Source organism: Lytechinus variegatus, chromosome 11 (assembly GCF_018143015.1).
Source record: "Lytechinus variegatus isolate NC3 chromosome 11, Lvar_3.0, whole genome shotgun sequence".
In the NCBI taxonomy this organism is placed as follows: Eukaryota; Metazoa; Echinodermata; class Echinoidea; order Temnopleuroida; family Toxopneustidae; genus Lytechinus; species Lytechinus variegatus.
This window is the reverse complement of record NC_054750.1, coordinates 3,790,521-3,806,941: the sequence shown is the minus strand read 5'-3', so window position 1 is coordinate 3,806,941 and position 16,421 is coordinate 3,790,521. Positions and strand designations below refer to the sequence as shown.

At 38.5% G+C, this 16,421-nt stretch overlaps 1 protein-coding gene across 1 annotated transcript; it reads left to right on the top strand.

Annotated features, from left to right (window-relative positions):
• Nucleotides 1-540: 540 nt before the first annotated feature.
• LOC121423561 (growth/differentiation factor 8-like) lies at nucleotides 541-5,691 on the top strand. The gene is made up of 2 exons (XM_041618913.1): nucleotides 541-1,547; nucleotides 4,810-5,691. Exons 1-2 carry the CDS (start codon nucleotides 890-892, stop codon nucleotides 5,547-5,549), a joined length of 1,398 nt encoding a protein of 465 aa, XP_041474847.1. The 5' UTR covers nucleotides 541-889; the 3' UTR covers nucleotides 5,550-5,691.
• The last annotated feature ends 10,730 nt before the right edge of the window (nucleotides 5,692-16,421 follow it).

The following is a 16,421-nucleotide window of genomic DNA, read 5'->3' as shown; positions in this document are numbered from 1 at the left end:
CATTCACGCTCCAAACAAAAAACCCTCCGACACGCACGCTCCCAACTATTTCTGTATTCTCTCCGTTCATCGCTCACTCTCCCCTTTTGTATTATTTTCCTGTCTTCGAGTAACAATAGGAAGGTGTAATCTGTTTCGCTTGTCATCTCTGTGGGGTTAAGGTGAACTGTAATGTACTACGGCTGTCACATTTCTCTCGTGGGAGAACCTTCACCTAACGTGATGGTATGTAGCAGCATGGAAAAATTTCACAAAAGTCATGAATATCAATCCTCACCCTCCTTCACGTGTACTCATTCGTAACATCCATCCCCGCTCTCTTCCCGTCTCTCCATCTCTAACTTCTTTCTCCCCCGATTCCGCTCGGTCTTTGTCAATGCTAAACGACTCGCTTGTCTTTCATCCCTCCCAATTGTCATCAAAACAACGAGTTTAAATAGGAGTGAAATAGGGTGGGCGGCGACGTAAAACCCGATCAAGGTGAAAAACATTGGGGGAATCTAAAGCGGAATGCGCTCCTGTAATTGTATCACTTTGCCTTAGCGAGTCGTAAGCGAGAGACATGGATACCGAGGGGTTCCATTGTTTCTTCACACCTTGTCTTAACCTACTGCATCTCCTTAATCACCACCAGTACGCCTTCCCGGTATGGTAGCAATTTAGAAGTTCGAAGATCTTGCGTTTCGAATTTCAAAGTTATATTTTAGCCCTCGTTAACGCACTACTACGAGCGTTCAATCGAGAGAATTCAATAGCCATGATAACAACACCTTCGTAGTGATATATATTTGGGGAAACTACAACGAAAGATTTGAAGTCCGCCTGAAGAACGATTATAACGTTGGTAGAAGCGAGTTGATTTTCCTTGAGGTATCTAAACATATTGACTATGTACACTGTTAGCGGATCGCATCCCTTCCAGTTATCCATCTTCTGTTTTGTGTTGCTATGCAACTGCATCCATCTTTCGGCTTCTCCAGCCCGCCTCCCAGCCAGCTGGCCAAAGCTCCGAATATTCGGAGGCAACGGCCTTCATGATTCGCCTCGTCGCAGAATACCCCCTTCCACCGAGGTCATTACCTCACCACCGATATCGTCGTCGGGTTCGAATAATCTACATTTAACTAAGACGTCATCGTCTCATTCAAACGAGTTGCATGGGGATCATCAGCCTTCGTCGTTCGATCCCCTGACATCATCCTCATTTTCGACGTCATCTCATCCACCGCAACATCTAGACACATCGTTCCCCTGCCCGAACTGTCGTACGCGGAATACAATAAAAACCGATGTCGATGATCAGGGGTCGTTGTCGACGAAGATGTCTGCGGCTGAGAAGGAATACCGCATTCAAGCTCTCAAGAAGCACATCCTGGATGCCTTGCACCTCCAGTCTCCGCCGCTCGTCAAAGGTGATACTCCGAACGTTGACCCGAAGTTTATTGAGAAAATTTTTAGCGAATCAGAAAAGTACGAAATAGACGATGACGAAGATTACGAGCATGACGTCGAGAAAACCAACAAGCAACTAATAGTAGGCGTTGCAGGTAAGATATAGACATGATTGATTTTAAGTTGTTAAAATAGGGCAAATGTAAGAGATAGTGTCATGGAATCATAAAGATATTTTTTAAAGTGAATTTTGGTAACTGCGGCGCACGACGAGAACACAGTAAAAGTAATTTTATTTAAACTCATTAAATTATTGTAAACACTTGCGGGTCTTTGTCAAAAAAATGATCAACCGGAACAGCAATTCCGTCTTGAGTTTCGGAACTGACGAAAAATTGCAAATATGCTGGGGTTTTTTCAGAGTCCATTACGAAACTGCTGATTTGATTCACAAATTTTTAGACAAAGAGAGTCCTTGATTGCTCTTTGTCAAGAAGGGCATTTGACGATATATTTCTAAATGTACTTGGAAGCGTTCTACGTCACGGTGTGAAAACTACTAAATAGATTTCCGCTTCCACGGCGCACGACACTTTCGGGAACATAGAAAATCTATTATCAAGTGTCCTTCCTAGCAAAGCCATCTTTGTCGAGAGTTGGTAAATCAGAGCAATAGTTTCGTCCGACGTGACTCTGGGCAAATGACATATTTTGCAATTTATCGTCAGCTCCGAAAGTTACGACGAAACTGCAGTTCTGTTTCACCAATTTTCGACAAAGAACTGCCAGTTGTTTATTATGATTTGACGGGCATTTTCAATAGATTTATTATGTTGTAGAATCCATCCCGGTTGTAATTGCGAAACTTCGCTATTGGGTGATTTCAAGTTCAGTGTTGATCCTTTGGTGTTGGTGCTGGGTCAATTTTTACACGACTATAACATCAAACATACAAACAAAGAAGATGGTCCCGAAAAGTCGCTCACTAGTTGTTGAGATGTCAATAATGTGATCTGGATCAGTTTTACAAACTCTAAATAGGTTTTGGAGCTAGGGGAAGCAATCCAAAATTCAACACCAACACAAAGGCCAACACTGGACTTGAAATCACCCATTGTCTTTCGTAACACACATTTAACTGGTTGATAGATGCAGAATAGAAAAATACGTATTACTGTAGCAACTATATCAAAGAGCATAATATTACGATTGTGTGAGATGATATATCAAACGTTAGAACTATTCGAAGATGATTTCGAATTTTAGGAGTTAAGGTAATTGTACTTTTTCTTCCAATGTCACATTGGACTTCTCAGGGATAGGCACGATTGCCACAGCGTAGATTTTGCACCACCCCACCTCCACGCAGAACGCTTTTAAGAACATAGAAATGTATTGTCACACAACCTTTATGACAATGAGCAACCATGAAGTCTTTGTCGACCATTGGTGACAGCAAAAAAGTAGTTTCGTCTTGGACTCAAACGACATTTGCAATTTGTTATTCCGTTTCACCAATATCCGACAAATACCTCCCAGCCGTTCATTGTCAATTGACGGGCATTACAATATATTTACTGTGTTCTAGAACTCGTTCTGCGTGGCTGTGCAAAAACTCGCTAATGTTGACATGACATTCGTGAGTCCTCTTATATGGATACATTGATCATGGGACACATCTGGGAACTTATTCGCTATTGTAATCTTGTTCGATATGTCTCATTGTTCCTTTAAAATATATAGGTCTGTCAGTCGTTAAAACAAGTTCGCAAATGTTTTTTTGTGTGTGTGTTTGAAAATACTGCAACAATATAGAGCTTTCTGGCATCCTGTTTGGAAACATTTCTCGCACCCTGGCGAATTCCCAAATTCGTTTGGTTTCAAGCATTTCGTCACTCAGCGAGATACCCCGTCATGTGACAGTCATGTCGGCAAAACAAATTCCAGATCAACCAAAGCAATTACGTTATTTCTAATGACATACCATCGATCGGTTTGGTGTGACTAAAGCGCGAGATATCGAGCGTTCACATGACAGCATGCGCAGAGCGGTCGATTCCAAGTATGGTGTTCGGTGTTCGTGTTGAGAGCGTGAAAAGACTTCTGAACCAAGCTCCAGCACAATTCTGAGCTGGGTTCAGAAGAACGATACAGATCGTGTTATCGAAAGCCCATGACGTCACGTATCTGCGCAGCGCTGCATCTTAACTTGACGCACGCGAGAAGTCTCGAAGACGATTGAAAATCAATGAGAAATTGCAGTAAAATATCACCATACAGAATGCAAAGGCTTAAATCCCTCCAAGATTCCAAAATGAATAAATATTATTGTTCATTGAAATGTATAAAGCTATGATGATTTGTACTCATTTTAACTATAATAGCTAAATTTACGGGAATGTTTCATCCTGTTCCTGTGGTTCAAATCCCTAACACCAACACCGAACTTGTTGAAATCACGATTTTCCCAAACCCTGGTGGTTGGTGTTGGAGAATGGAGATATTACTAGTAGATTGTCAGCACCACCTGTAATGCTCGGTTCAGCAGACAACATTCAACACCAGTATTCAACACGAACTGCCGGATATACGCCATATTTTCAGTGGTCAATCCCAACACCAGCCTCATTTCAAGTACGGTGTGGTGGCTGGCGTTAGTGTTGTCACAACACCAACACAGATTTCGACACCTTACTTGAAATCATCCAGATTTAATGCCAAATCATGATTGTCATTGATAAGGAAATAAACCTAAACTCTTTATTTCGTACTTGATTGTCCACTCGTGTATCTTACGAAGCTATAGGCTTGATCTTAAAGAGGCGGCATTTATTTTGTCAATCTGAAGTATGGAAAGCAAGTAATGCCATATTTCGTCATCTAGAAAGTAACTTCCACTCGAAGCAAAAGAGAGTTAGCCGATTTATCATGAGGTGAATTTATCAGAACGTTTCTGGCATTCACCAATATTTTGTTCAAAACAAGAAGTACAAAATAATACAAAACAAATATACAATTCAAGGAATATAAGCAAAAACAAAATAGTATTTCGTCAAAAAGAGAAACAACTTATGTCTGCTTATAAATAGTAAATGCCTCATGACATAAATAATTGAAGGGAGTGATAAGCATGTCGACGACGCTCATAGAAACGTACGTCATCTCTTAGTTTTTTTTTATTGCGTCATAGCTATGCTTTCTACGATTCAGTCTTTATGATTGTAGTAAATACTTAAGTCCTGGGTGTTTTATATCGTCCTTTTTCGATAACTACGTTAGCTTGTAGGAACTAGCTTTTCTTTTTACATAATCATGGATCGAATTTCAGCTGCAGGCAAAAAAAAAATCTCACTATTCCTTTTTTTTCGCTCTCTCTCTCTCTCTCTCTCTCTCTCTCTCTTTGTTTACATCATGCAGGTGAGATAGGTGGCTATGGCAACGAGCATAAGGTCAAACTCAGTTTCGTCATACCAGCTGACGTTCAACGGGCCAACTCTGTCAGGGGAAAACTCTGGCTCGGTATCACAAACTCGTCGAGCGCCACCACCGGGTCACTGTTCGTCATCCAACGGTTATATCGAAAATATTTCGGCACGAATGTCGTCGGCGTCCATCGCATGGAGAGTACGCCATCGCCAGGGGGTTGGATAAGCATCGATTTGTCATCGAGTCGGTGGTCAGCTAGGGAGTCGTCGGTGGTAATGGAAGTCATTCCAGACCCCGCCCAACCGACCGTCGATCTCGCTGCCGGCGCTGTGTTAGAGGTTAGCGTGGTGACGCGCGAAGACGCGCACCGTCGGCGTACGCGCCGCGGCATCGAGTGCCAGTCGAATAATCCGACAGCCTGTTGTTTGCAACCCTTCTCCGTTTCCAGAGATGATTTGAATTGGAATTGGCTCATCGCTCCGGCTAATATCCGACTGAACTACTGTCGGGGGTCCTGCGATTCAGGTACTAGCCCCATCTTTAATCATTCCAGCATCTTTTACGCGCACACGATGAGGGAATCAAATAGTAGCATACGCATGCGTCTCATGCCTTGCTGTACACCAAAACGTCTCGGCGACGTTCAGATGCTCATAAATTCCGGAGACGATAGCACTTTTTATCGGAGAACGATACCTAATTTGATGGTTAGAGAGTGTGGGTGCGCTTAGCCGCGCGTAGTGGGTGGTGTCGTCGAATACCAAATTTAAAAGAAAATTATCAAATGACCTTGATGACGCTATGATATATGATACAAGCGTCAAATAGTTGGGGAAAACGCACATAAGTCTGTCGTTAATTTTCAAAAGTCTGTGGTAGATTTTCAAAGTTTTATTTGACTTTATTTGACAATTTGTAAAACTGAAAATTTAATCAAACTTAATCGGAGACAATATCATGTTTTAATCATTCGGAACGTGCATGCCTAATGAATCGATTAGTCCTGTAAAATCGTGCGAATATCTACAATTTTGTTTATCGTGAACACTTGGCATTTAAGGACTAAATTAATGCAGAACAGCAACTTAATTTGAAATGCGATAATTATTTCTTTGTCATTTTTTTAAACTATTGTCTTTAAATACAGCGTGAGGTGTGTATTCAAGTCACCCCCCCCCTCCCTTGCCCAATAAAATGGCAGGGCTGCCATATATTCACGAAATCGTTTATGGCTGGAAGAGAGTTGGGCATTAAATAGTTACTGTTGGTTTTTTCGATGAGGGAATGTATCTCTATAATTTTGCTTAATACTGCGAACATGATCAGAACTTTTTTCTCGTGTGTGATTGCACTGCGTGGCAAATGCATCGCTATAGAAGTGCAAACTGAAATTATCAGTAAGTTCGCTTTCAATTATATATTGTACTCGTAAATAAACATCTTTCCATCAATGATTAAGCGAATGTATTGTAACTTTATAATCAATGATATCTGTATATGATTCCAATATTTGGCATGCAAGTTTTGTTTAAACATTCATCTATGAAATCATTAAAATGACTAATGTTGTTGTCTTGCTATACTTAAATGTGATTGTTAGAATTGTTATAATTACCCATATTTGCCATAATTATTATTATTATTTTGTTATTATTGTTGTTGTTGTTGCTATTATTATTATCATCATTATTTTTGTTATTATTATTATTATTATAACTATTATTATTATTATTATTATTATTATTATTATTACTATTGATTTCATATCATGATCACCATGTGTAATATAAGTAATTTCAGAAGCGGAAATAATAAGAAGGAAATAAAAAAAGATAAATAATAGAAGTAGTAGTAGTATCAATAGTGGTAATAGTAGTAGTAGTAGTAGCAGTAGCAGTAGTATTAATAGTAGTAGTAGTAGCAGTAGTAGTAGAAGTAGTAGTAGAAGTAGTAGTAGAAGCAGTAGTAGAAGTAGTAGTAGTAAAAGTACAACTAGTACATGTAGTAGTACAATAATAGTAGTAACAGTTTAATGTTAAATTTTCATTTTCCTATAAAGTTTGTTACAGGAAAGACTCGGCACAGTCTCTAAATAAAGCCAAATATTTGTATGTACGTTTGTTTAATCAGGAGTTTTCACAACCACTATCCTGACGCTTTCTAGAACGCTGGAAATCTATTGTCGAAATCCCTTAATTACAAAGAGGCCTTTGTCGAAAATCAGGAAATCAAAACAGCAGTGTCGTCCTGGACTCCGGACAACGACATATTTTCAATTTTTCGTCTGTTCCGATTCTTAGGACGATCTGCTGTCTCGGTTCACCAATTTTCGACAATCGCCAATAAGCCGTTCATTGTGATTTGATGGGCATTATCAATTCTGAACGTTGAAAGCGTCTGCGTACTGGATGCGAAAACTCTCTATCAATTATATGCACAAATAACTGTTTTCGTGTAACGATTTTAATACATCTTGTCAAATTTAAGTAAAAGAAATCGTCAAGTGTCATTTTCAAAATCAATTTTTATGAAAAGTGCTTAAATTGAACCGCTGTCTCTGTATCACTGTGGGTTTTTCCTAATGGATTATTGATGATATGATCTATTCATAAGATTCAGTCATGTAAAATCATAAAGACTTTTTACATAAGCTATATATATATATATATCATGAACCTGTGCTTAGGGTTCTATAAAAGAGACTATAAATGTATAATCCGAATTTTACTGAATGAAAAGAAAGTAAGTAATACAAAAATGAACTTTTTATGCTTTGTTTTTGGCAGTTACCAATAATTACAAACAGTATGTTTTTTGTAAATCTGATTTGATCATTTATCTGATTTTCAAAATATCTCAAATTTGATTTTATGGCCGGTTTCCACTGCCGAGTAGAGAACGCGACCATGTCCAATCACCATCAATCCTATTGTGTGCCGATTCGCGATTTTTTTTTTTAGGTCAGCTTGTGCACCCGACTCGAGAGGGCTTTTTTGTAGGCTTTGAATCAGACTTCAAATCTTGGAATTGTATTTTTCCGAGTCTGGCCTCAATTTTTTTATTTTTATTTCATTTTATTTTAATCGTTTTAGGCGAGACTCGAACATGCGTCAACGAATAACTGCAGGATTGGCTTACTGATTCAGCCCAACCAATCGAGCTGACAGATGGGTCCGAAATTACACTATTTTAACGCGTCGTGTCGCAATGAATATTCATGAGGCGTAGTCTGACTAAATAAACTCTATTATATCGTCATTCCCATACACTTATTCATGAAATAAGTTACGGCTACGTTATACTGCCCTCTCGGGTCAGGTACACAAGTACTGACGAGGAAAAAAGAATCGCTGCCGGTTCGGCCAAGATGGGCATTGTGTACGGAGCCGCTCTACTTTGATCGATAACGCTCTTGGCCTCCTTCGTGAATAGTTTGAGCTTGCAGGCCCGTACATTTTAGAGATTTGCGGGGTGTGAGAGAACCCCCCCCCCCATGTGGAGATTTTGAAACTTTGATGGTCGGGGATAGTCAAATTCTCGAGGGGCAAATGTCTACAGTTTTGGTGTTGATAAGTTTGTTTATTTTATTGATATATTTCCCTCTCTCTCTCTCTCTCTTTTTTTTTTTGGGGGGGGGTTGTCAATTACTTTAGGGGGCAAATATCGATCCATTTTGTATTCATGGTCGACAAGATTTTTGAAATGTTTTCTTGATCATGCTTGGGAAAGATTTTAGATAGGCAGTGGAATATGATAATGGTCATTGGTTGGTTGCGATTTGGAGGGGAACTATGATTTTTTAGTCCGTCAATGTTTGTTGTGTTTTTCTGAAGAGAAAAGGGAATCAGTGCAAAATGTGATATGAAAGGTGATATTGCAATGCGTAATCATATGTATAAACAATCGTAATATGAAGACGTAATTGATTAGTGAATTAAGGTAAAGATTGTTGATAATTGATATCATTCCAATGTCTTGAATATTTTTGAAATATTAATCTTGTATTCTTTTTACTTGGTCTTTAATGCAATAAAGTCATGAGCCAATGCACACTACTATTCGAGTCTGTTTACTATTCGGAATTGTTTTTTTAGCGGCGATAATGATGATATGACGATGAGGAGAAGGATGATGAGGAGGGGGGGATGACAATGATGATGGTGATGATGATGAGGAGGAGGAGAAGAAGGATGATGATGAGGAGGAGGGGGATGACGATGATGATGATGGTGATGATGAGGAGGAGGAGAAGAAGGATGATGATGAGGAGGAGGGGGATGACGATGATGATGATGGTGATGATGAGGAGGAGAAGAAGAAGGATGATGATGAGGAGGAGGGGGATGACGATGATGATGATGGTGATGAGGAGGAGGAGGAGAAGGATGATGATGAGGAGGAGGGGGATGACGATGATGATGATGGTGATGATGAGGAGGAGAAGGATGATGATGAGGAGGAGGGGGATGACGATGATGATGATGGTGATGATGAGGAGGAGGAGAAGAAGGATGATGATGAGGAGGAGGGGGATGACGATGATGATGATGGTGATGATGAGGAGGAGAAGAAGGATGATGATGAGGAGGAGGAGGAGGAGAAGGATGATGAGGAGGAGGAGGGGGATGATGAGGATGATGATGATGATGGTGATGAGGAAGAAGAGAAGGATGATGAGGAGGAGGGGGATGACGATGATGATGATGAGGAGAAGGTGGAGGAGGGGGATGATAATGATGATGGTGATGATGATGAGGAGGAGGAGGAGAAGGATGATGAGGAGGGGATGATGATGATTATGATAACAACGACGACGATGGTGGTAGTGATGATGATGATGACGACGACTATGAGAAGAAGAATAAGAAGAAGAAAATTAGGAAGGAAAAGAAGAAAATGGAAAAAGAGCCAGGAATGGAGAATGATACGATGTCGATACTGACATTGATGATGCTGATGTTTATGATGATAGGAATGACTTAATGTCAGCAATGTGTTTTAAACGTGACAAGTAGATTCATCATCGATTAACAGTAACCATGTTGATTTTCCTATCTTCTATGAAACTCAAAAGATATCAGATATACCTCTACAAAACCTAACAATCAATTTTACCGGTCACGTTCTGGTCATTAAAAATACTGCCTTCTTTCTCTAATTCATTCTGATTCTATCAAATTTTTTATTTGATTTTTATTTCTTGATAGAACCTGTTTAAGTCATGTTTCAACAGAGAGATGTCTGATCATTTGAAGTCCTGTCGTTGTTTTTCTCCTGACGATTCAAAAAGGGAGGAGAAAAATAGGTCTGACGTGGTGTAAATCATATTCTAGAAAGACCAGGTGGTTAAACAAATATTATGATTTAAAAAAAAAACATTCTTGCACGTTGACAAGTGACTGAGTGAAAGATAACGAGGTTAACGGGCTAACTGTCTCCGGCCTCCCCCACCCTCGTCATTTTCACACACACACACACACACTCCCTCTATCCCTTCTCTCCACCCTCTCTCTCCTTCTCTCTCTCACACTCACTCTATCTGTCCGTTTTTTTTTTCTTTCTGAAATCCTCGAAAGAATACTTGGCTTAGTATCCAACCTGCTCCCACCCCTCCCCTCTCTCTCCCATTAACTACCTTCAAATAGCCCTTCCCCCTCTCTCTCTCCCTTTATTGTGTCTACCCCCCCCCATCCCTCTCTACTCCTCCCTCCTCTGTCTCTTTCTCTCTCTGATTTGCTCTTGATCTTTTCTTTAACACAGTTTTCCTGTACATCTTCCATTCACCACCCCCCCCCCTTCCCTTCTTTTTCCTCTACACCTGTCATTGTCACTCTTTGCGCATACATTCTTTCAAATTTCTCGACTTCCACATGCACTCCTTGACAATCTGTGACGTCATTCAATTACGTTTTATACCAATCCTGACATGAACAATAACCTACGGGCGTCAATAAATCAAAATTTTGACAAAATTTACAAATTATAGTGATACAATTGAGGAAAAAATATGATACACAAACAGGTGCTACAGAAAATAAACTGAATTGTGCTATTCCCAATGCTCACGTACGTGAACCAGTTGCGATGCCCTTATGCTGGGGGGGGGGGGGACAAGATGAGGAAGTCGTCTTTTTTTCATCAATGACAGAATAGGTATAGACGACCCCACATTTTCTTTCAATAACATTATCTTCGACTTCTTTTTCTTAACCTCATTTATCTTGCTTCTTTTTTCTAATATGATATATTTGTGAATGTATATATATATATATATATATATATATATATATTGGGGAGGGGGGTATTGCTTTAAAAACAGGATGTTCGCCCTCTTGGCCACTCCCCCCCCCCCCCCCCCCCTCACTAGTGGCGCTTTCGAGTCCCTTTTTTTCTAACCATGGAGATTCTGGTAGGAGGTCCATGCTTTCGTGCGATTTTTTTTCGGTGCCATATCGTAGGAGGCTACGGCTTACAATTTTGTGTTTACATTACTTACGGCTATCGTACGATTTCCTACGTTGTCCCTACGATGTAATAAAGGGTTACTATCTAACGATTTTGAAAGTTTGTACAAATTTGCGCTAAACAAGTGGACGGACGCGATGATCGCGAATCCATGCGGAAATCATACGATTATCGTATAAATTCGCAAAGTGAATTTCAGATCATTATCATAAAAATAATCTTGAGTTAAAGAAGATGATTGAGAATCCATACGAATATCGCATCATCATCGTATCAAGATACTATTTCCCTGTTATCTTATTGGCCATTTTCTCATTCTGTTTTAATTCAAGATTATGTTAAAGTTATTGAATTCGATTTGAACTCTGTGATTTTTATTTGTTTACAATTTATATAATCGTTTTGAATATGAATTGTACAATCATTAATTATCACATTCATTTGTTGTGGTAGTTGTTAGTGTTGTTGTTGTTGTTGTTGAATTTTGGAGCTATGGAAGTCACTTTAAGATCCGTGTTTAAGGTCAACTCTTCCGAACCAACTGTCTTCTGCTTTTCTTAAATATGTTTAAAAGAGTGTTAAGCTCTTTTTTTGTAAAACCAACCCCCAAGCAATACTAGAAAAAGCCTAAAATATACTTTTCACAGCTGTGTTTGTGATTTTATTCCGGTTCTTGATTGCCAGTAAACAACATTTATTGGTAAACATATCCGGAGTAGATGGTCGACAGCGGTGAAGACGGAAATCAATCATCGACTAAAGGAGAGAAAGGGCAGATTAAAACGTGCCTATCAGAATTAAAGAAATAATCCGAGGAGAGATAGGCCCTTCAAACCCAAGTCCACCCCAACAAAAACTTGATTTGAATAAAAAGAGAAAAATTCAACAAGCATAACACTGAAAATTTCATCAAAATCGGATGTATGATAAGAAAGTTATGACATTTCAAAGTTTCGCTTTATTTCACAAAAACAGTTATATGAACGAGCCAGCTACATCCAAATGAGAGAGTCGATGATGTCATTCATTCACTATTTCTTTTGTTTTTTATTGTTTGAAATATGAAATATTTTTTATTTTCTCGTCATTGTCATGTGAAATGAAGTTTCATTCCTCCCTGAACACGTGGAATTCCATTATTCTAACATTTTGTGCTTCAGGCAAGGAGGTCCTAATCGTCAAATTCGTAAAAATTGAAATATTGTATAATTCAAACAATAAAAAACAAAAGAAATAGTGAGTGAGTGACATCATCAACTCTCTCATTTGGATGTAACTGGCTCGTTCATATAACTATTTTGTTAAAAATTAGCGAAACTTTGAAATGTCATAACTTTCTTATTTTACATCCGATTTTGATGAAATCTTCAGCATTGTGCTTGTCTGATTTTTCTCTATTGATTCAAATCAACATTTTTCTGAGGTGGACTTGACCTTTAATGTGAAGCAAAGGTTGCTTCTCTCGTTTTCTTTCCCCAAGAACTACTTCCGGCTCCGGGTCAATCCGGGTCAATAAAAAATCAAGTCGACAAACCACAAATGTAGGACGCTTGGACATTTGGGTCAGCCATTTTAACGCGTATTTTGCACATCAATTTAAAAGGTAACTAAGAGTTTAATAGGAATATGTTCACTGGAGGCCCAGGGCAGTCAGCTCATAATTGTGGAGGAGTATCACTTCCGGAGCACACCCCCGGAAGTTAGCACCCTCGATCTTTCTACACTGGGACTCGACGCAGTCTTCAAACACAGACTCAAATTGGACGCTTATTCATACCCTTATATTTCTAGAGCAAAGACTAGATCACACACCGTTAGCATGTGTGAAATAGGAGCCAGCCACAATACAGAGTGAATCTAGTCTCACTACTTCAGACTCGGTTCAGACTCCGCATTATGCACTATACGAATTGTTAAAAGCAAGGTCTGTGCTTGAAGACTATACTGGGACAGTAAGTATCAAGTTGATTGGTCCGGGAGTGACAATTTAGGACAAGTAGAGTGGAGTATATCAGAAATGCGAAACAAATTCACGAGTAATGCAGTTTTTGCAATGCCAACAATTAAGTTCTTTTATTCACTCTCCAAATTTTTGGTAGACATCTACCTTCTTCAGGGAAGATTCGTGAATTGCAGAACTATTTGTTGCTATATAATATGATAACTTAATTGTTGCTATATATGTATATATATGTATATATATATATATATATATATATATATATATATATATATATAAATATATATGTATGTGTGTGTGTGTGTGTGTGGGTGTGTGCGTGGGTGTGTGTGTGTGTGTGTGTTTATTTGTTTATTTATTTATATACATTACCATCTAAAGACCTTGTGATAGCATGGCTCTCCGCGTTTGTTTGTGTGTGTGTGTGTTTTGTATGGGGGCGGTTCGGGAAAATAATTACGTCAAATGTTCGAAACTAGAAACCGTTTTAAAGAAATAAAAAGGCCTAAATCGATAAATCCCCTCCTCGATATTGACTGTCAGGTGCATGTGAGGCATTTTTATATAGATTTTTCGTAACGACTGGGAATAGGGCGATGCGATATAATGCACGTGGTATGAAAAAATTGAATAAATCGTGTAACTTTACCTCTCTAAAACACCTACGAACATATATAAGCTATATATACTTGAATACGTGTATTCGTTTAGTCGGTTCGCGGCAACCATAAAGTGAGGGGGAAGCGACCGAACTCGTCAATGAAAGTGGGGGGGGGGGGGGCTTAGGGGTGTTTTACGATCATAACGAGTTGGTGCACATTTTCCATAATTTGCAATAAAAACGTATGTTCTATAAATGTTTCTCCATGACATTCTCCAAAGAAGACTTTCAGTACCCCGCGAATCTCTTCGTAGATTTCGTACATTTTTACATAAATTTGCAATTAAAAACGGATTTTCTAGAAATCTCTCTAACCCCTCCCATCCATTGCATACGGCCATCCCTATACGGAAAAACACGGTGTTCCACAATACGTGCCACAGTGTGAGCTACAGTGTGGAACATACAGTCCACTATGCCAACACATTGTGAACATCCACCGTAGAGGTAGCCACCGTGTGAAATTCCTTTTACACTGCTAAATTTGATCATTTTAACAGTGTGAATAATATTTTCACATAGTCCACTATGTGATCACATTCTGTGTGACACTGTGTGACACCGTGTTATTTACTGCAGGGATGCGAGGTTTGATACGGTTTATGATCTCATACACTCGTATCTGTATTATCTTCACCTATCACCAACCCTGAACTCGGCACAATAACAGTACATTCTGCGGCTAGATCATTTCCGTTGCCATGGTAATGATGTATAGGCCTCGATACATTTCAAAACAAACCGCGTATACTTTATGATACCAGCTTCCATTGAACATCAAAGTCACACTGACATGAATGCAGAGATCGGGGGGGGGGCACAGCCCCTGCGTAGTGGCGTATTTACAGGGGCCAGATGCCCCTAATCGGTGGCAAGTAAGGAAGACGATGGGAAAGAAAGAAAGAAAGAAAGAAAGAAAAAAAAAAAAGCTAGAAGACACAAAAATCAACACACATGATGTTGTGTGCGTGTGTGTGTAGGCGAATGTTGATAAGAGAACATCACAACGAAAACTCTTTCTGGTTGTTTTGTATAAGAAAAAAATAATCAAAATTGACAGACTTGCCAAAATTATTATCAGCCAACCAACTAAGGCTAAAGAAAGAAATCTAGTAGGTGGATTAGAAAGAAAGCATTGAAATACAGTTTTCAAAGGAAATAGATTATGTGTCAATAAGTCGTTGACTCATTTCTCTTTTTTTTTCTTACACGAATCGAACGAACGTCAAGTTAGTTCATGCGTTCTCTCGGAACCTTTTTTTTCCTAAATAGAAGAATGTTGATGTCTTTATTACAAATTAAGTGATTGTATACCAGAAAGTACTAAACCATGTTATGAAAATTACATCCTGCTATGTTATAATACTTTACCTTGCTTAACACATGTACTTATTCCAACAACAAGAATAAAGAAAAATACACAATTTTTCATTTCCGTAGGTGACCGACTTTCTTTAATCAGACGTTTTAATCGTAAATTTTCACCATAAATAATAATAATTGACACAGAATCAGAGATCTTGAAAATGATCCATCTCTAGATGTTTGATTATCATGCACCTCGACACCTCCCCCCCCCCCATCAATAATCCATGTTATTACATATACCGAAATTACTGAACCAAAATAAAAACTTATCGATCTATATTTAGGATTCGAAACTATCACATATTAATCACATTTGTTACGTTATGCATAAAAACGTTATATATAGGCCTAGGGAAGTTGATAAAGGAAATAAACATGTTTTTAAACATTTCTCGCTCTCTTTCAAGGACCATATGGTTTCGAATCGCCTCGGCCATTTCTGCTTTGAGAGGCAAATTTTAGGTCACGATGAATAATATCCCTGCGTCTCTATTAAGCTTCTGCATGGCTTTCACACAATAAAAATACTGTTTAACAATTCCTATATACAACAATTAAGTTGTTATTTAAATCTTAAACAATAGTTTAATTTCTGTTTGATCTTCAATATATCGAGAATGGTTGTTTTAACTTTTAAACACTTGTTTAAACTGTGAGATAACTACTGTTATATATGAGCATTTTAAACAGAGTTTTTCTGTGTACGGTGAAAGGGTGGTCATCAAAAAATGCCATGATCTTATTTCCTCGAACTCCAAGGTTTAAAGAAACATAGCAATATTTAAAGATAAATGTGTGTGTTTAACTCCAGTTTATAATAAGTCTATGTATTTTGATATGCCATGTTGTGACTTTTCGTGTCACGCCTACTTGAAAAGATTGTACCATGCTTCGGGACCTTAATAAAATTACGAGAATAAAAATAAACTTTGAAAGCAAACACACATTACACCAATCAAATTGGCACGTCTAACATACACAAGCACTGTGGCATGAAACCAAAATAAAAAATACAGTTCATTTGATTCACATATGAGCGACTTAGTTAAAATGTGAATAAATACGAAGCTTTAAAAGCTAATAAATACTGAATTCGTAAAAAGGCTTGATAACAATTGCTTACACATAAGCATCTATGAATATAAAAAA